This window comes from Eulemur rufifrons, chromosome 5 (assembly GCF_041146395.1).
Source record: "Eulemur rufifrons isolate Redbay chromosome 5, OSU_ERuf_1, whole genome shotgun sequence".
Lineage (NCBI taxonomy): Eukaryota > Metazoa > Chordata > Mammalia > Primates > Lemuridae > Eulemur > Eulemur rufifrons.
Genome location: NC_090987.1, coordinates 51,188,856 through 51,210,229, shown reverse-complemented (window position 1 = coordinate 51,210,229; position 21,374 = coordinate 51,188,856). Strand labels below are relative to the sequence as shown.

The following is a 21,374-nucleotide window of genomic DNA, read 5'->3' as shown; positions in this document are numbered from 1 at the left end:
TAAATAAATAAATAAATAGCATAACAAAGGTTAGGAAGAATGTGCACTTTCCAGAGAAAAATTCTCGGAAGTGGGATTGCTGAAGTTAAAGGGTGTGCCCCTTTTTATTTTAATAAACATTTTTCCAAAAGGTTTTAGTAATTTACACTCCTATGTGTAAGGTACAGGATCGTTCATTTTCCTTTAACCTCAAAAAAAAAAAAAAAAAAAACCCACAGGATACTACTGATCTTTTTATCATTTATCTTTCTGCAGGATGACAAATGGCTTTTATTTTCATTTGAATGTGGTTGAATTCCTAACTAATAAAACTAAACATTTTTTCTCTCACATTTTGTTGGTAATTTGTACTTCTAAGGCTAAGATTGAAACACTTTTATCATTTTTCTACATCATTCTGTTGAGTTATTTGTTTTTTTTCTTTCTTTTTTCTTTTCTTTTTTTTTTTTTTTTTTTTTGAGACAGAGTCTTGCTCTTTTGCCCTGGCTAGAGTGCCATGGCGTTAGCCTAGCTCACAGCAACCTCAGATTCCTGGGCTTAAGCAATCCTTCTGCCTCAGCCTCCCGAGTAGCTGGGACTACAGGCATGTGCCACTATGCCCGGCTAATTTTTTTTATGTATATATATTTTTAGCTGTCCAAATCATTTCTTTCTATTTTTAGTAGAGATGGGGTCTCACTCTTGCTCAGGCTGGTCTCGAACTCCTGACCTCAAGCGATCCACCCACCTCGGCCTCCCAGAGTGCTAGGATTACAGGCGTGAGCCACCGAGCCCGGCCTGTTTTTTTCTTATTAATTGGAGCTGTTTACATGTTAGGCTTATTATCCTTTTTTCATGTGTCACAAATATTTTTTCCAGTCCAATGCTATCTTTTGATTTCATTTATGGTACATGTTATCTAAGAAATTTTTTATTATTTCTCACGTCAAATGGGTCTAAATTTCTCCCTGCAGTTTCTAGGTTTCCATCTTGCTTAAGAAAGTCTCTCCTCCCAAATATTATGCAAATGTTTTCTTATATTTCCTACTAATTTTGTTCACATCTTGAATTTTTTATCATTCTATAAAGTAGAGTTCTAATTTGTTTACTTTTAGATGAATAGACAATCATGCTGTCCCTGTTTATTAAATGATTCCTCCTTTTTCTGTTGGATTTTAGTATTTCTTTTGTCAATATTAGGCTCCCATCTGTTGTCAGGTATGTTTTCTGACTGTATTCTGGTCTGCTCCCCTATTGTCACGCTCTGGGTCACTGCCACATACCATTTGAGTCCAGTTGCCATAGAGTTAGTTTCAGTATTTAGTGAGCTAAACTTCCCTCACTACTTTTTTTTTTCCAATATTATTTTTGCCGTCCTCAGACATTTGTTCTTCAAAAATTTTTTGACCAGTTATAAGAAGTTGTCCTTTGGTCTATGGCATGACGATTATTTCATGTGCAGATGTACCACTGTTTACCTACAAATCAAAGACAGAAATAACTTAAAGATATTCTTTTGATAAATAGTTATTCAGCACCTTCTTAGTACAAGGCATCATTTCTTCTAGGTTTCTTCCTGAGGAAGCACTTAGAATCCATCCTTCTGAAGTAACAGGTGCCGTTGCAAATGCTTTGTGTGTACCCTAGTAGCTCATTCGAGCCTTACAACAGCCCAGGGGCATTTTATTATGCTTGCTGTACAGATGAGGAAATAAGGTCCCAGGGAGTGAAGCAACTTGCCTGAGGTCACACAGCCAATGAGTAGTGGGTCTGGAATTCCTGTTGTTTTATTTATTTATTTTTTATTGTTTTATTTATTTATTTTTTTTTTGAGACAAAATCTTGCTTTGTTGCCCAGGCTAGAGTGAGTGCCATGGCGTCAGCCTAGCTCACGGCAACCTAAAACTCCTGGGCTCAAGTGATCCTCCTGCCTCAGCCTCCCAGGTAGCTGGGACTACAGGCATGTGCCACCATGCCTGTCTAATATTTTCTATATATTTTTAGTTGTCCGGCTAATTTCTGTTTTTAGTAGAGACGGGGTCTCACTCTTGCTCAGGCTGGTCTCGAACTCCTGACCTCAAGCAATCCTCCCGCCTCGGCCTCCCAGAATGCTAGAATTACAGGCGTGAGCCACTGGAATTCCTATCATAAACAGTGGGAAAGATAAGTATAGAAGGAGAAAAAAATCCTAATGACATAGAAAGTGCAAAGTTCCATAAAAAAAAAACAAGTATAGATTAACAGTGCGGGTCCAGAGGGAGGGAGGATTGACAACAGCCAAGTGTGCCAGGGAATGCTTTGTGGGCAATCTTGTAGAAGAAAGCAAGGCCATGTACAACAAGTAAGGAGCAGTTCAGCATAGCTGGTAAAGACAAGAGGTGGAACAGCAGCAGAAAAGAGTCTAGTAGAAAATAAGCTTGAGAAAATGTGCTGGAGTCAGATCATGAATGCTTTAGATAGGGTTACCAGATAAAGTATAAGAAGCCGAGTTAAATTAGAATCTTTCAGATAAACAACAAATAATGTTTAGGTTAAGTATAATTTGGACATATGTCATGGAACACACTTATACTAAAAAAAAATTTTTGTTTACCTTAAATTCAAATTGAATTGGGTGTCCTGTATTTTTATTTCCTAAATCTGACAATCTTAGCCTTGATTGTCAGGCTAAGATGATAAAAACCAATAAGAGGATAAAAAACTAATAAGAGAATAAAAACTACAATGAAATCCTATGATGCTATTTTAACATATGACAAACTGAAATTTGTAACATCATCCCAAGGTTTGCCGACTCCTATAAAGGGCCTGGCCGTAAATATTTTCAGTTGTGCCTTCCATGAAGTCTTGGATACAACTCAGATCTGCCCTTGCAGAGCCAAAGCAGCCGCGGACAATACGCAGACAAATGGGCGCAGCTCCGTTCCATTAAAATTTGAATTTCATATACTTGTCACATGTACAAAATATTATTCTCCTTTACATTGTTTTCAGCCTCTAAAGATACAGAACCATTCTGAACTCACAGGCCATCTGATAACAGTCAGGAGGCCGGACCTGGCCTGTGGGGGATGGTTGACCCACCCTTGGCTCCTCTGAGTCTGGAGTGTAGTAAAGAGAATCTAAAAGCTACAAGTTCTTACACCTTTTCTCCAGGAACTCTTACAATAGGTAGAATGTCCTAGATTTAATTTTAAAATCCATTTTAATCTGGAAGAGTAATAGTGGCATTTAATTTACCTAAAAGGAATGTAACTCATGTTTATTGCACACCTTTGGCAGGGGCCGTGGAATGGGACGACCGAGAGGAGGAACGCGTCAAAAAGAAATCTGATGGACCAGGTAACGAAATACAGGCAAATATGAGCCGTGGGAACTATGAAAGTGATGCCTGCCCAGATGGTACATAATGGAAGCCTGCCTGAAAAGTAATGAATCAAAGTATGGACTATGGCTGAATGTCAGGGTCCCTTCAAATCTCATCTCTACTGAAATTGCAAAGTGGTCCAAAAAGCAGATCTGGCCTTTATGTTTGATGAAATGCTGGATTAGTATTGGTTTGTAGATTCCTTTCTGCAAGTACCTATGAAAGAGGGTTTTAGGGAGCAAATTCTAATGTCCGATAGAAGCCCTCAGAATGAAAGCACAAAAAATACTGGCAATTAATTTTAAAGAACACAGACATAAGGAGTTAAATGGGAGGTAAGTAGAACTGGGGAAATGAGAGGTACCCTAGAATGTTGGGGCCAACCTCCTCATTTTAGGAAGGGGAAACCAAGTCACAGTGAGTTTGTGACTTGCCCAGGATTCCACAGCTACTAAGTGACAGAGCCAGAAATGGAACATTTGTCTTCTACCTCCTGGCCCAGTCCTGGTGCTATTTTGGCTTCTTATAGTATGTGATTTGGAGAAAGGTTTCTCCATACAAGAAGAAAAAAAGGCAAAACAAAAGCCTCCCTGTGAAATGAACTCAGTGGCTTTGTAACTCTATAAACGTGCCATTTTCCTCCATCTCCTGCTTTGGAAGTCTTGGGCACTGGGCCTCTTTGACTCAGGACACAAATGCTCCCAAGAATGCCATCTTCTGGCACAAAATGAGACTTACTGAAGGCCCTCTGCAGGACCAGTGCTCAAACCGGATTTCCATTTCCAGATAACGAGACACACATATATGTGGAGCTGCATATTCTACTCTTGCTGCAAAGCTTCAAACAATGACAGTAGCCAACACTTCAGCTCACACGTCTTGTTTGCCAGGCACTTTTCCAAGAGCGTTAGGCATATTCACTTGTTTAACCCCTTCAAAAACCCTCTTTCCCATTTATCAGATAAGGGAACTGAGGCAGGAGATATTAACTAAGTTTTCCAAGTCTATACACCCACTAAGAGTTGTGATTTGAAACCAAGGAGTCTGAATCCAAAGCCTGTGTCCTAACCAGTGTGCCCTTCTACCCCTATGGTTGCATAAAGTCAAAACTCAAATCCTAATTTTCCATATTAATTTGTGATCATCCAAGTTAATAAAGTGCATGCTGTTCCTGTCCCCAATGCAGCAATTTCAGCTTCATTATCACTCTACCATAGCAAAACTATGAAAAATGGTGTTTACCTTCACCACTTCTGAGAAAATAATTGTGAATGTGAGAAAAAATAAGTTGTCAAAAATATAAGGAGCTGCTGAAGTGTATTAATGGGTGTAACCCCAAGTCCTTCAGCCTCCAGGGTTCAAGCTTCCCACTTACGTCGACACAAAACAGCTAGAGGTTCTATCCAGACTAGTTGGAGAAATACGTACCTTGCTCAAGATTTTTATGAAGAGAGCAGGGATGGAGAGAGAGGTTTAGGTGACCATGGCATCTCTTGCTCAGAGCTGCTCTTCTATGGAGTTGACAGCACCTCACTTCATGCATCTTCAAGCAGCAGCTGTTCTCTTCTTGTGCTTCTTTGCTCAACCAAGGATACTCTCTTTTCCTTACTTCCCAAACACACATCATGTTAAGACCGTTAGGAGTGACACAGTTCTACAGAGGTCCGGGGGCTGGCAGGGATAATGACAGCGTAGGCAGGAAACACCTTCACGCAGAACATCAGACGTCACTCTTCTGGCCTCTGCTATTCCTAGGGGCCTGATTGGCCACCAGGCGGCTCAAGGCCCCTCTCACCAGATCATTCTCCCATCTCCTTTTCTAGATTACCCACTTCCCTCCCCAGACACCAGCTAATCTCCAGGATTCCTGATACTTTACTAGGTAGAGCCATTTAACTCTTCTTTGTCTCTACCAGGCCCATCTGGACTCTGTAGCTAAACTTCCCTCTGATGCTTTTCCTTTTGAAAAGAGATTAGCCAGCATGATAGTGCACTTGTAGTCCCAGCTACTCCAGAGGCTGAGGCAGGAGGATCACTTGAGCCCAGGAGTTCAAGGCTGCAGTGAGCTACAACCACACCACTGCACTCCAACCTGGGCAACAGTGTGAGACCCTGTCTCTTAAAAAAAAAAAAAAAAGCAACCTTCTCCTGAAAGAAGTTCTGCCTTCCTCCTAGGCCACCCAGTTCAAAAATAACTTTTTTTTTTTTTTTTTTTTTTGCTATTACAAAACCAAACTCTTCTTCACACTGGTATAAAGTGGAGAGAGAGAGGATTAGTGGAGAGCAAGAATGAGTCATTCAGAGGTCACATCTGATTACCTTAGATTAGGGGTCAGCAAACTACAGCCCATGGGCCAAGTCTGACCTGCCACCTGTTTTTATATGACTTGTTAGCTATGGATGATTTTTTTTAATGATTGAAAAAATCAAAAGAAGAAGAGTATTTCATGGCATATGAAAATTATGAAATTCAAATTTCAGTGTCCATAAATAAAGTTTTATTGGAAATCTGGCTCTGACCATTCAGAGACAATTCATTCACTGTCTGTGGCGCTTTCACCCTGCAACAGCAGAGTCAATTAATTACCGCAGAGACAGTACGGCCTGCAAAGCCAAAAATGTTTACTGTCGGGCCTGTGCGGAAAAAGTCTGTTGTCCCCTGCACAAGATCATAAAGGCTTAGCTACCAAATTGTCCCCTTTTCTATGTGCTATATTAATGATTTTAAACTAACAATTCCAACCAATAATCATTAATTAAAAATTTACTAAGATTTCGCTATGACATTTGAATCTGGTTTTCTTTTTCTTTCTTTTTCTTTTTCTTTTTTTGAGGCGGGGGAAGGGGAAAGAATATGAATTGTCTTTCATGTTGGTATTGGTGGATTTTTTTTAATAAACAGTAAGGCAGTTTTTAAGTCATTATCGTGTTCACTAAGTATTCACTTTATTGCAGTCAGTGTTTGAAATAGTTAATAAAACTAAATTTTTTAAATGATAGATAAAGAAAACTTTACATTGATCGAAATTTGGTGTGATGTCTTGAAGTGTTCCTTGTATACCGGCTGAGAAACCATTGGCTTACACAAATGTATAGGACAGTTACTGTGGTATCATCCCTTTTATTTTGATTCTTTTTTTAATTGCCTATATTTAAGGTATACGATATGCTGTTTTGATATATATACACATAGTGAAATGACTAATACACTCAAGCAAATTAACCTATCCATCACCTTCCCTTTTTGTGTGTGTGGTTAGAGCGAAGTCTACTCTCCCAGCAAATTTCCAGTATATCATACTATATTATTGGCTATAGTCCTCATGCTGCATATTAGATTTCTAGAGTTATTTATCCCCACATAACTGCAAGTTTGTACCTTGGACCTAAACTTCTCCCCATTTCTTTCCCCTCTGCCCCCACCCCCAGCCCTGGTAACCACCATTCTACTCTCTACTTCTATGAGTTTGACTATTTTAGAGCCCACATATAAGTGAGATCATGCAATATTTGTCTCTGTGCCTGGTTTATTCATTTAACATAATATTCTCTATGTTCATTATGTTGCAATAACAAGATTTCCTTTTTTTTCAAGGCTAAATAGTATTTTAGAAAGTGAGGGCACAGCTGTGGAAAGTCCTCAGTCCTTTCTCAGGGATTGGGAGCTCATGTTTAAATCTTGGAGGGTGCTAGAGAGAAGTGTGGGCTGCATTGGGTCCACACTATGTACATGATGGTGATCAGAGCTGAGCTCCACGCCACCACTCTCCCAGGTTCGCTGAGTCACAGCCACAGTGAAGGAAGAGAACCCAAATCCATCAGGACCTTTAGGGCTTGTGCTGACTGGGTAGGAGTGATCCCCAGAATGCTGTAGTTAGCACAGCTCAGTATAATAGGTGTGATGAAGACACTGGTGTAGGGAGACATACTCAGTCTGTGCATTGAGCTCTTAACAAAATAGCTTTCAGGTGATTTAGTTGAAATGCAAATGCAGTGGGAAGCATCAAAGTCTGACTGAATCAACCAAATTGTTTCCAACAATTCTTACTTCAGAAAAAAAGAAACCAGCAGAAAGTTATTAAAGGATCCAGTTGGCTAGATATTGACAGTTTCTATCCCTGTGTCAATAACAGACGTACTCTGAATGCAATCTCTACTTTTCGTCAAACTTATTACAGCTGACCCCTAAACAACATTGGGGGGTTGGGGGTGCTGACACCTCTGACACACAATTGAAAATCCACATATAACTTTTGACTCGCAAAATCTTAACTACTAATAGCCTATTATTGACTGGAAGCCTTACTGATAACATAAACGGTCACTCAACATCAACATATATTGTGTGCATTATATGTATTGTATACTGCATTCTCATAATAAAGCTGGAGAAAAGCAAATGTTATCAAGAAAATCATAAGGAAGAAAGAATGTATTTACTATTTACTAAGGGGAAGTGGATCGTCATAAAGGTCTTTATCCTTGTCATCTTCATGCTCAGGAGGCTGAGGAGGAGGAGGAAGAGGAGGGCTGATCTTGCTGTCTCGGGGGTGGCAGAGGCGGAAGAAGTAGAGGAAGTGGAAGGGGAGGCAGGAGAGGCAGGCACACTCAGGGTAACTTTTATTGAAAAAAAGCCGCATATAAGTGGAGCCACATTGCTCAAACCTGTTTTGTTCAAGGGTCAGCTGTATGTGGACCCTTTCTGATTTACATTTTGGCCAAAGATTACAAATTCCCTCCTGGCTTGGTCTGGGTTCTGCCCGCGCCCGTGTGCACAGCCCTGCAGAGAGCTTCCGCCATGGCTTGCTGAGTCAGGCACCCTACTCCTCCGTAGGCACACAGGGCAAAGGCCAGGCCTGGCTTTGGTAAAACCTCACTGCACTACAGGACAGCAGAATTAATGGCATTTTGTTCCTTTGAAATCTTGTTGCTTTTCTTCCTCCTAGATAATATCATCAAGAGGATATTTAATATTTTGAAATTTACCTGGGTCCTTTTTCTGGCAACAGTGGACAGTTTCACCACTTGGCTTAACTCCATTTCAAGGGAGCATATTGATATCTCTACAGTTCTGAGAATTGAAAGATGCATGCTGACCAGAGAAATTAAGAAGGTAACACTGTTGGTATAATTCTTTTTGCTTCCTCCTCCATTAAAAAAAGACTTTAAGAATCACTATCTAAAACTCCAAGTAGGATCGGACAAAATCCTTTCTTTCCAGGCAGTCATTGCATAACCCTTTCGCTTTCTATCTATTAAATCTATTACACACTCAGAATTAAAATAATCAAACACTATTACACTATACACACACACATGGTCCTGGGATAATGGCTATTTTGTGCATTCTGTCCCCTCCCCTCAGCAGTTGCAGGTATACAGACTTGGCACTGTCCTGTAAAGGATTATAGTTGTAGTTTGGAAGTTTGATCTGAAACCTCTCATAAGAAAAATTAGGATGTATGCAGAGCAGCCAAAGATAGCCATATATGGTTATGGTTGTATTTAAAAATAATAGTTCATTTCTGGAAAAGTCACCATGATTTAGCAACATTATCTACGTAAGAAGAGATTTCTTATTTAGAATTACCTACTAATATTGGGAACCATTTGTTAGATGAGTCAACATCAATCTCCAACTTGACTAGCCTGGTTTTAATCCCTCTTCCAGGCATGCGTGAGCGCAGAGAGTTGTCTGTGTTGAGAAATGCCAAGTGCCTCCATAAGAACTGTGGCAATGTCTCCTTCTCCGCAGGGCAATGTTCCGACTCGGGAGAGCATCCACATGTACTATCAGAACCACATCATGAACCTTTCCAGAGAGTCAGGACTGGACACAATTGACGAGCGTCCTGGAGCTGCTTCCGGTGCACAGACAGCCCACAGGATGGATAGTTTAGATTCACATGACAGTATCTCCAGGTATTTCACTTTCTAAACAATGGGTTTGCTTTTGACAAAGGTAAATGAGGTGGACGTCATCAAATATGAGAAAGGAATATATGAGGTGAAAGTTAATCAGAAACTTGCCTGGGTCCCCACCCTCTTTGGGCTACCCCCTTCTGTACAGTAAAGCCTAAGAACGCTGTCCTCACCTAGCCTGAGCCAGATAAAAGCAGGTATCAACAATAAACCGTTAGAAATACATATATGGTTCATAGGCACAATCTAGAGATTTCAAGCTGGAGGCAAGTAAGAATGATCCCTTCTGACCCCAAAATTACTATTTGTGTCAAGGGTTGCACCTGTAGTGCCTTTTGAAATAGCTGATCCACAAAGTCTACCTCCTGTTGCTATCCTTGATATTTTCCTTTCAGAACTGTTACTTTTTAAGGTTCATAATAAAAATTCCAGAAAGATTCTTGTACCTTCCATGTTCTCTGAGTTTTATGATCCTATGCATTGTTTCACAGCAGGATTGGCAGGTGACGCAATGCTAATAGTGGTCATGCATTGAGCATTAGCCATGGGCCAGCACTAAGCGCTGTACATGGGTTACCTCATCTTATCCTTTAAGACCCTATGAGATGCATGCTGTTATTATCCCTATATTGCAAAGACAAAATTAGTTACAGAGAGATTAAGAACATATCCAAAGTTGCACAGCTAGGAAGTATAAAAAAGCAGATCCAGGATCCAAAATCATGTGATTCAGCTCAGAACCCAAGCCCTCAACTACAGGGGAAGGCTCTCTCACTGCCTCTTCCCGTACCACGGGCCAATGTACTGCCTGTGCCACAAATACCTGAGAATTCTTTGCATCATGGTGTTCTAGATAGCTGCTGTCAATTATACAGAGCTAACTTCTGAGTTAAATCAGAAGTCCCTCCCTGTCTTAGGAGGAAAAATTACCTTGCCTAGGGTGATTAACTAGACTGAATGAATTATACCTGTAGCCATCTTCATAGGTAAAGAATTGTATCAAGGAGAATATTCATGTATTTATTTTTTTCATTAAACATGTTAAAAAGCATCTATTCTGTGCTAGGCCCCAGGCCTAATTTGGGGACAGACACGTAAAGAGTAGTCCCCTAAGTGGTCTGAGCCTGGGAGGAATCTCTGAGATAAAGCCGTTCCCTCCCAAAACACCTGCCATGGGGAAGACGGTAGAGATTGGCCGTCACTGACTGCTGGTGTAGAAAGTCCCTGGTGGCTTTAGAGTCACAGCTCATAGACTGAGCAAGGCACTCACAGCCTGAAGAACTGTTTGTCCTTCACAAATATGGAATGTATTTCCAGATGAAATAGGGGAGGGTGCTGAGGCCATTTTATCAACACCAAACCCAATATAGACAACTGAAATTGAAATTGCAACCTGAGAGGGAGAGGTGGGGAAAAAAATGTTTTACCTTGAAGTGCTATTTAACTGTCGCTGAATTGCCGTATTCGGGCTTCTCTAACTGTGCCCATCTTTCAGTACCCAATAGTAATTATTGATTCAGATCCATATTTATTGGTATGGAAAGATATTTTCAATATATATATAGTAAATATATACACATTTAGTAAAATCTCAAGTCTTAAAATAGTATCTATGCCAAAGCCTCATTTTATTTTTAAAAAATAAATGTATTCATACATATATCAATTTAAATGTAGTATTTGTACAGATAAAACTGTGCATTGATACATCCCTTTCTATCTCTCCAAAATAGGTACTGATTCTTTTAAAGTCCTTTGAGAAAAATAAGGAGATTATATTTTTCCTTTAATTTGACAATAATCTTTGCTTATTTATAAGTTTATTTATAAGTTCCCAAAACACAGACGTTTCAGCTATTATATATTTTTATGAGAAGAAGAAACATTTAGGACAGAAACCTTTCATGATTTCAAGGTCAAACATTTATTTTCCAATTGAGATTCTGTTTAATATGTTTTTAATTCCTAGAATAAAATAATTGGTTATTAGAAAAATGTGTCATGGTAATAAAACTTTCTTTTTCAGTATTTTTCTACCCAAGCACATGTACATTTTTCAATCATTAATTTCTGAAACCATTAGTAATATGAAAACTTACAAAGAGAAAATTTAATATCATATCCTTTGATTGGTGAATGTTAACAGAGCCTCATTGTATGTCTTCCTGAAAACATCCCATAATCTACATTTTGAAAGAGAAGCTTCTGTCTTTTCCTTTGACAGACATCATTAAAACAAAAGTCATTATTTATTTTGTATTTTATTTTTATTTTTTGAAAACCATAAGAACTGTCCTATTTAGAACCTGCTAACCTTCATAAATTTGTTCTTCTCGTAACAGTTCTCTCCATATATATATAGATCAATGTATTTAAACTGAACTGTTCTCTCTTTAATTCATTTTAGTGCTAAAACTTAAAATACATTTTTACCCCCTTCTACCTAAGCCTCATGCATTCCAGCTTATCTCATGTAGCTCTTTCCTCAATAATATATGGAGACTGCATGGGCAGGTGTGCAAAATTATACAAGTGTGTGTGGCAGGGCAGTTGGGGGCCAAGATTTGTCAGAATATAGTGGGCATGGGAGATGCTGACTAATGCTGCTTCCTAGTTGCAGGGTGAATGAAGGTGAATTGGGAAATCTAAAAGTTTATTAGTTCACTTTAGGAACTTTTCATGACCAAACAACTATTTTTCAAAAACCAAAGGAATGGTAAGATGAAAAAAATGCTGAGATTCTCTACATATACATTTTCCAAATGATGTTTCTTTCTTTCATTTATATATTTATTTTTGCACAACATTTACAAATGTTCCACTACCATCAGCTTTAGAGAGTGCCACTCTGCGTGTATGAAATATGGACTGAGTCTGATTCAAATTATGTTTTCATTTTTTTCTGATTTTCAAAATAAAAGGATTCAGATAGCTCTGGTGAACTTTACTGAAAGTCATGTTCATATTCAACTGGAATTATTTCCTCCCACATAGTGAAAAATACAATTATATACATATATAGTATATAGTTTAGCCATTGCACCTTTGCATCTTTCTTCAAGAAAATATGTTGCCCCATCATGTGATTTTTAATATTTTTCAAATGCATTTATTTAAACCTCCCTCCCTTCTTGCCTCATTGCATAACATAGAGATTTTTTTTGTTACCTAGAATTCTGAACTTGGCAAGCAAAGGGCAATAAATGCAATAGCCTTTTTCCATTAATTTGTGATAACACAAACAGTGAATGGTAACATTTTTCAGTGAACCTCTTTTGAAATTTCATAAAGCCATATATTCTCTCACAGAGGAAAAACACATAAATACAAAATTATTTCATAAAATCTCAAGGGTTTTATAGGTCTCCTAAACATCATACGTGAGCCTGGCTTGAGAATAGAGGCTCCAGAACCAAACTCTGCAGCAACAAAATCAAAGAGAATATTTGAAAGTGAATTGAAAATAAAGTTTTTGTAAAATGAACATATATGAGTCCTCTTTTAATGACTTTAAACTGAATAACAATTGAAAATATGTCCAATTAAAAAATTAAGTATTATAAATTACAATTAAGGAAGAAAAAGGAAGAAGAAGTTGAAAGACTGGTTAAAATAAAATCAAATAACTGCCCGAAAATTACAAATATAAAATCATACCCATGACCAAAAATTGTGAGGTAGGAGATATTTAAATTCATTGATTGATTTTTAACAAAGACTGTCACAGTATGCCCCAAATTATAAAAATGTCAATCAATAAATGCATTACTAGTACAATAGAAAATAAGCACCTTTGAAGCTCTGACTCGGGGGGATGGGCGGGACATGGACAACATATATATAACCTGAACTTTTTACCCCCATAATAAGCTGAAATAAATAATAGTAAAAAAAAGGACTGAAACAGGCAAAAAGAAAGCTAACATTCTGGACAGAATATTAAATCCTTAACACACACACACAAAAAAATTAAGTTTTAATTGATATTTTTACTTTTATTTCCAACCTAAAGAAACGGAAGGCATAGTAGGGTCCATTTTGTTGCCAGAAAATGAGTTTACATAAGTGCCCTTCTTGACTGAGCCACACATCTGGTTTCTCGACTTTGGAAACTTTTAAATCTCCAAGAGCAATAATTTGTCTACATTAGAGTCTCCAGGAAGCCATGCTGATTGCTGGGGAAGGTAGTAACATTCCCTAGAGGAGATTGTGCTGTAGAAGCTAGTGCTCAGACACCTGTGTCATTGAGATGGCCACCAGTTGCCACCTCCCAGCGAGGACATGATCGCCCAGCAGCCAGTCCCCTTTAGGGCTCCTGCTCTAGGATTTGTGTCACAAATTTTGACCTTTGGACATACAGTACATGCCCAAAGATGTAGATGGGGTCTGGGTGAGAATCTAACAAATGAATTTGTATTCCCTTTGACTTTCTGGAATAGTCACGATTTCCTCAAATCCAGGTGCAAAATGCCAAACTTATTTTTTAATGGTTGCTTTATGAAATCAGATGACATCTACTTTCCCAGAAAATAAATTAGCTTTAGTTTAAATTGCTGCAAGAAACATTAGTTACAGTCTGAAGAGCATTCCCAGATAGGAAGGGGCGGTTATCATTTGAAATATGTCACCTAAGAGGTTGCTGTGTTCTCCTGCGGGAGCTCGAGGTGTGTGGCCCACAGGCAGGGGATGACAGCAGACCCCTTCCTACTCACTTTACAACTGTCCTGAATTGGATGGCAAGTTGGTCACCTCACAGAGAACCCAATTGTGTGGGATCGTGTATGTTCTGAAGGTGGGAAGAAGTAACGGCAGAACTCTACCCAGGAATTAACAAGACAAACAGGATTTTTGAATTAGAATCATCAGTTCCCACGAAGGAAATATGAGCAGAGCTGCAGGAGCCGGTACAGTATCTTTCTGCCTGCAGATTCTCACAAGGCTACAGGGTTGCATCTCTACAAATATGAAATGAAATATAGAAACTCAAAGTTCCCTCCTCTCAGAAATACAAAACTGGGGCCCCAGAAAGAGGAATTGATTTATCTAATGCCCAAGAGCCAGTTAACATCAACATGGGGACTGAAGCCCAATCCTAGCTGTGCTTGTCCAATGAGTTTCCAGTTTATCTTGTCATCGTCTCCTCATTTTGTCCAGGACTTGGTGACATTTAAAGGAGTTAGGGCCTTTAATAAAAAACAAAACTAAACAAAAACCAACCTCTATGTCCTTATCAGAGAGTGACTGCTCTCATGCCCACCTCCACCTGTCTTGGCCACATATCTGTGACCTGCACAGCAGCACGGCCTCGGTGGAGCAGCCGTGAGACTGTGCTCCAGCACCTGGGACCTGAAAAGCCCTGTAACTGATTCCCTGCGTGGATGACTCCAGTTCCCTCCCCTAGACTCCCAAAGGTCGTTCCATTCTGAATAGCTTCCATGTGGGTCTCAGGACCCCCGCTGACAGCATGTGGCTCTGCAGGCCAGGCAGCCAGGAGGCTCCAAGTGAGCTCACGTGATGATCATGCTCAGCCCAACAAGATCAGCCTGGACACCAGCCAGCCTGCACCTCCCAGGGCCTGTGCACCTGGGTCAGCCAGGACAGTCGCACTCAAGTTGGAAGATTCCAGTTGTCTCCCGCAGAGACTCTTTGGGTCATTTGTCCCTCTTGGGGAAGTTAAGCCACGTCTGAACTGAAATCATGCCTGTGCCATAGCTCTATTTGCTTCTTCCCATTAGTGTCTTCACCCAGCAGCAGCTGAGTCCTGGCCCTGCCATGCTCCCTCCCCAGTCATTGCTCTGTTGGGTACCAGGAGATGAGGACTTTACCCAATGGGTTCTCTCCCTTGTGGCATCCACCAAGACCCAAAACATTATCCAGAAGAAAAATCAGGCAAAACAAAAAATTAATGGACAAAATGCCCCTGCCGTTGCTGGAGTTCTTTTGTTTTTTTCTTTACAGCATTTTATTTTATTTTTGATGTTGGTTTATATCCAGTTGCATATCAAACCAGCATCTCAACTACATGCAAGCATCTAGTTTGGCTTAACTGAGTATCACTGAGTATCACTCAAAAAATGAGGTGGAAAATTCAGTTTGCTGTGGTCATTCCTGAGTTTCCCTCTCTCATTTTGGAGACTGTGTTCAAAAAACCAAAAAGACAAGATTGAAATCTTTTATATAAATTTTACATGAGCAGTTATTTCTGCTTAAGCAATTTGATTAATAAATGCTCTCAGTGAACTCAGGATTGCGAGCTCCAAATAAAGCCTATCTTCTTTAATTAAAAAAAAAAAAAAAAACTCTGTTACAAAGTTACAATTATATAAATTCTGCTTTGTGAGAGAAATATTGGGACTTGTCATAATTCTATTTCCCAGTCCCAGCCAGAGAATGCCATTTCATAATTTATCACTAGCCAATATGTTTTTAAAAATCTAGTACTCGTGTGTTTCCTTGTCCTGCCAAACAGGTCCTTCCCTGTCCTGGAGCCCCGCTGTGGTGGTCTTTGTTGGTGGTGTTGGTGTTGTGTGTGGTTTGCTGCATGGCAGTGTGTTAGTCAATTGATCCGTGTATAACCTGATGTACCACTGGTGTTTTAACACTCTGTTTCTGTAACTGTTTGCGCTGCTAGCTGCTACACTGAAGCAACCATGCTGTTCTCAAGGCAGTCTACCCTTGATGATTTAGATGGACCAGAAACTGTTCCTAAAACAAGTGAGCGTGCTCGGCCTAGGCTCCGTAAAATGTTCAGCATGGATATGTCCTCCTCATCAGCTGACAGTGGCAGTTTAGCATCAAGGTGCTTAACTTGTGCATGCTTTGTTCCATAATTTTATCACCATTTCCCCCTTTATATCTTTGCAAATATAAGTTCTTGTGATGTATGTTTTTATTTCATTTTTATTTTAACAATCTGCATGACTAACAAAAGCACAACCACCTCCCTTTCTGAGACATAATTGTTCTCAAGACAGCATATTAAACTAATCACTCTTTAGTTTTTGTTGGTTAGGAGTTTCTTAAAATCCTTGTTATAAAAATTGTTCTCCATTTTTAAAGTATTTTATACTTTCCATTTTTAAAGACATAATTGTTTTCTCCATAATTTAGAGCTCATGTGGGCAGTCCTCGAAGGGGGAAATCTATCAGGAAAGGTAGAAAACTTTTTCTCATCATTTCATCCAAAGATACATGCAGCAGAAAAAAAATCTAAAATGATGCCACCTGTGGTCACTTTTAGTTGATACATAATAAATCTGTCCACATAGTATGTACATAATTGACATAAAGTCAGAATATATTATACCCTTGATTTTTTTAAAAGAATACTATTATGCAAAAGAATGTATCATCTTTGTAGTTTATAACTAGTTTTGTTTGGAAAAATTACTTTGGTTTAAGTTCTGTCATTAAGTCCTACCCTAAAACAGTAATCATTTGGAAATGAAATTATTGACATATGATCCAAAACTCGTTTTTTGAATTGCCTTAGAGTGGTCAGTAGACACATAGAAGCATCAACTACTGTTGTGCTTATGAAAATGGCCCAAACCAGAGCAGGTTTTGATTACTCATAGTGGCAAATCAGAGGGGTGCTATCTTCTTTTTGCCGGCAGCTGTATATCTTGACACAGTGCTGCGGTACACTGGAGCCTGGCATTGACGAGAAGGCCTTGGCCATTGGCCCTGGCTGGCTCATGCTTGCTGTGCCAGTCCTCTCTGCTGAGTCTTGAAGGTATCCTCTGCTCCTGGGGGCCAGAAGGGATCCTAAACAATAGGGAGTGTGCTTCTAATTGGTTGCAGTCACACTGGAAGTTAGACCTGGTATGGGGTTGGCTACAGTGATCTGAAAATCCCTGGGTGGTGGGTCAGTTGCATGACCTTCCTAGGAGGCCGTATGTAATTGAGGTAAGTCTTAACAAAAATCTGGGCCGGGCGTGGTGGCTCACGCCTGTAATCCTAGCACTCTGGGAGGCCGAGGCGGGTGGATTGCTCAAGGTCAGGAGTTCGAGACCAGCCTGAGCGAGACCCCGTCTCTACTAAAAATAGAAAGACATTATATGGACAACTAAAAATCTATATAGAAAAAATTAGCCGGGCATAGTGGCGCATGCCTGTAGTCCCAGCTACTTGGGAGGCTGAGGCAGTAGGATCGCTTAAGCCGAGGAGACTGAGGTTGCTGTGAGCTAAGCTGACGCCACGGCACTCACTCTAGCCTGGGAAACAAAGTGAGACTCTGTCTCAACAAAAAAAAAAAAAATCTGGTTTGGCCTGGCATTCCACGATGTACACCGTCAGGACCAAAGCCCCCGGAATATCTACCCCAGAGCGGGTATCAAGGACTCATGCAAACATGGTTCTTCAGTCACGAGATGCCATGAAGTGCTCTGCCAAGCCCCATTTATTCATTCACACGCCTACACTGGCATCCATGACAAGAAAAGTGGGTACATCCTGTGTATTTGGGAATCTCAGTGATTATGGAACCCAGATGTTCACATATGCCATTCAGACAATAGTACATGATTCAGAACCTAACAAATTATAGTCCTACATTGACCAGATTTCAAATTCCCAGGTAACTCTGCCCCTCTTCCCTCTGGTGGCTGGGCGTGTCTGGGGCAGACGATAACAAAAGGCAGGCTGTAAGTGTCACTGGTGTGGCTGTGCTGTTTTCATGTCCAGCCTTTCTGCGTGACCTGATAGGGAAACTTAGAAGATGAAGGAATAAAAGGAGGAGAGGAAGGGCACACAAGAGAAGAACAGGATGCCAAAAGTAGGGAGTGACGGTAAGACTAGAGAAGCTTCTGAAAAAGGGACATTCGAAGAGGAATGGGTAGGAGAAAATCAGTGAAGTCGTTGGGAGCAGAGAGAACAGGGCTACACCCTGGGTGGAACGAGCAGCTGAAAGGGAGAAGGGCCCTGGGAGGGCTCCCGCTGGTGCGGAGACAGAGGCTGGTTCATTCCAGGGCAAGGGGAAGTGGGCAGTGGCTGGGAGCTGGGGCCACGGTGGGGACTCAGATGTGATGCACACCAATGAGAAAAAGGCAAAAGATGGAAAAACAAACGTTAGAGAAGGGTGACATTTTTTGTCAAGCAGGCAGTTGTTTAGCCAATATTCAATGAAAAAAGTCATTCCCTCATGGATCTGGGTGGGTCCATTGCATAGGAAGGAAAGTAGAAACATCTTGGTCAAACCTACAGATGTGCTCTTCTTTAAAGCAGACAGAGTGGCAGGTGTGCAATGCTAAGTATGTGTTGATTTAGAAGTAAACACTGGAACCCATGGCTGTGAATCCTGACACTACTTTAAAAGCCTCTGTGCACAGGCGGGTTGTGCTCCTTGAGAGCCACGGGACCGCTCTGGTTCTAAACTGAGCGCACGCGCTCCCTCGACGTTTGCATGGGAGAGGCTGCTGTTTGTCCATATCCTGAAGGGAGAGAATAAATGGAATGCAGGAGAAAATGGGGTATTTCATTTGCTCTTGTGCCTTGATATTTTCACTTGGGAGCTCTGATGGGGTCTCCTGAGAATCTAGACAGGTTCCCAGGCTTGTGGATGCTGAGACGCGGGCTCCGCGCCCTCCCCCTCTCCCCACAGCGAGCCCACTCAGTGCACCATGCTGTACTCGCGCCAGGGGACCACTGAGACCATTGAGGAAGTCGAGGCTGAGCAGGAGGAGGAGGCGAGGGGCCCGGTTCCTGAGCCCGCGGAGGCCGACGCCGAGTCTGAGGCCGAGTACCAGGCCGAGTACGAGGCGGGAGCCCCGGGCGCGGAGGAGGCGGGCCTGACCCCCGAGGAGGAGTTGGCGCAGTTCTCCACTGCGGATGGGGACGTGGAGGTGCCACCCTCCTACAGCAAGGCCGTCAGCTTCGAGCACCTGTCCTTCGGCTCACAGGACGACTCCACAGGCAAGAACCACATGGTGGTCAGCCCCGACGACAGCCGCACGGACAAGCTGGAGTCCAGCATCTTACCTCCGCTGACGCACGAGCTGACAGCCAGCGAACTGCTGCTGAACAAGTAAGGAGAGTCGGGCAGGGACCCTGCGCTTTACCCAGAGGTCACCACTTACGTGTACACTCTAGTTTTATATGGAGAAAAATTCATGTAGTTTTAAAAAAGTTCACCTAGACATGTAGAGCAAACATGCAATTTGAGGACCTCTTGCACTGAAAGTACAAAACTAACTTCAGTCCTCCCATGGCTGAATTATGGAACCAGCAGAAACTGCCAATAGACCCTTGTGTTGACATCGCTTCCTATAATAAAGTCTGATATTAGGTTGTCTCCAGAAGAAATACAGGCACATAAGAAGCGGGGTGGGGGTGCAGCAAGAGGGATCATGCTAAGTTAAAATCAGTCATTTGGAGAAATTAAAGACAAACGTATGTTTGCCGTGCTGTTTATTTGAACAGAATGTTTCACGACGATGAGCTTGAAGAATCAGAGAAATTCTACGTGGGACAGCCCCGGTTCTTGCTGCTCTTCTATGCCATGTACAACACTCTCGTGGCCCGCTCAGAGATGGTGTGCTACTTCGTGATCATCCTCAACCACATGGTCTCGGCCTCCATGATCACCCTCCTGCTCCCCATCCTCATCTTCCTCTGGGCCATGCTGTCTGTGCCCAGGCCCAGCCGCCGTTTCTGGATGATGGCCATTGTCTACACTGAGGTAGGCCTCGGGCACAACCCCCTCGTGAATGACTCTAGGCGCCGTGCAGAAAGCGCACCTCCCACCCCTGTGCCTTCTCTCCAGATGGCCCTGCCCTGACCCCCAGACGATTTCACACGGAACACTCAGTCCCACAGACATTCTTAGATGTACCAATGATCAGCACTGACAGTTTTCTGGCCCTCACAATTTCATGTATCTTTGCACATTTCACACCTCACACCAGGTAGGTGCTAGTACCATTCCCATTTAACACATAAGGAAACATCTTCAGTGAGATTAAGTAATTGACCCAAAGTTACCCACCCAACTGGCAAGTGGTAGGATGGCTCTGGAAGCCCGGTTGCCTGACCTAGAATATTAACCACCAAGACAAGAACAGTCTTATTCATGCAGAGCTGAGCCTAGTGCCTGGCACCACGGGATGTCCAGTGAATGGCCACTGAGTTCAGGGATACAGTAAAGCACTTTGAATACAGTGTGATGCAGCATACGTATTTGCCCTTTTTAAACCTAAAAGTCAGTTTTCATACATCACAATACAAAATGCTACAAGCACCTGCTTAAAATCACAACACAAAGTGTGGCTCAGCAGCCTGTTTTCATCATAAGTGAGGGGAACATGTGCAGCTTGCCCAGTGACATGGACCTGCTTTCATGTGCAGCCCTAGTAAACAGAGAGAAGTCACAAATTCCCATGGAAACCACTGGAGTAAAAGAAGCTCGGTGGGCTTCGAGCCCGGGACTGCCACGGCTCTTTCTGTTCTTAGGTTTGCGAAGATGGCGGTTTTCTGCCTTGACTCACACAGAAAGGTTTTCACTTTCTACAGCACTGTAATTGCCTCTTCAGTGACACTGCTGGTGACAGATGTACATTTAGAGCTTAGAAGTTTTGTAGGTTTATAAGTAATTCGACAGTAAAATTAAAACAAAGTTATACGGCAAATCATATCAAAAGTATTCAAAGTATGGACAGCATGTATCGTATTTCCATAATGAAAATAAAAGCTATAAAGCCAAATATATATCTATTACTTTAACTGTCCTGTCCAAAATAATTGTTCCTAAGCATTACTTCGATTAGATCACTCCGGGACACAAATGACTGCTGGGTTTAGGGAATGGCACCAGTGTGTCACACGGCTGTGTGCGCACGGCTGTCAGATCCCTTGTCTTACCTAGGAGTGAGGTAAAAGGAGGAACCAAGAATGCGGAAAGGGGACCAAGAGCTACTCGTAGAGTTTTCACCTCAAAAATAAAATGTTCCTGGTTAAGTTGGGGCTCTCCATTTTCTCTCACGTTAAGGAGTGAAGTAAATGGGAAATTAAGTTGATGTTAATTCACTCTACAATTTGTACTGTGTGCCAAAAGCTGAGAACCATGCACAAGAATACAAAGATAAGTAGAAAATAAAATAGATGTTTCTGT

The 21,374-nt window shown here is 41.3% G+C and overlaps 1 protein-coding gene across 3 annotated transcripts in view; it reads left to right on the top strand.

Annotated features, from left to right (window-relative positions):
- Positions 1 to 21,374, top strand: part of PIEZO2 (piezo type mechanosensitive ion channel component 2) — a 459,581-nt gene that overhangs the window by 403,094 nt on the left and 35,113 nt on the right. For 2 of the 3 annotated variants that reach the window (XM_069468281.1, XM_069468280.1), the window contains 5 exons: positions 3,262 to 3,321; positions 8,293 to 8,459; positions 9,102 to 9,268; positions 18,870 to 19,292; positions 19,688 to 19,946. In XM_069468281.1, the coding sequence (XP_069324382.1) occupies positions 3,262 to 3,321; positions 8,293 to 8,459; positions 9,102 to 9,268; positions 18,870 to 19,292; positions 19,688 to 19,946 (1,076 nt within the window). Of the gene's footprint in view, positions 1 to 3,261; positions 3,322 to 8,292; positions 8,460 to 9,101; positions 9,269 to 15,899; positions 16,068 to 18,869; positions 19,293 to 19,687; positions 19,947 to 21,374 lie in introns of all 3 variants that reach the window. The other variant, XM_069468279.1, reaches the window with a different exon arrangement.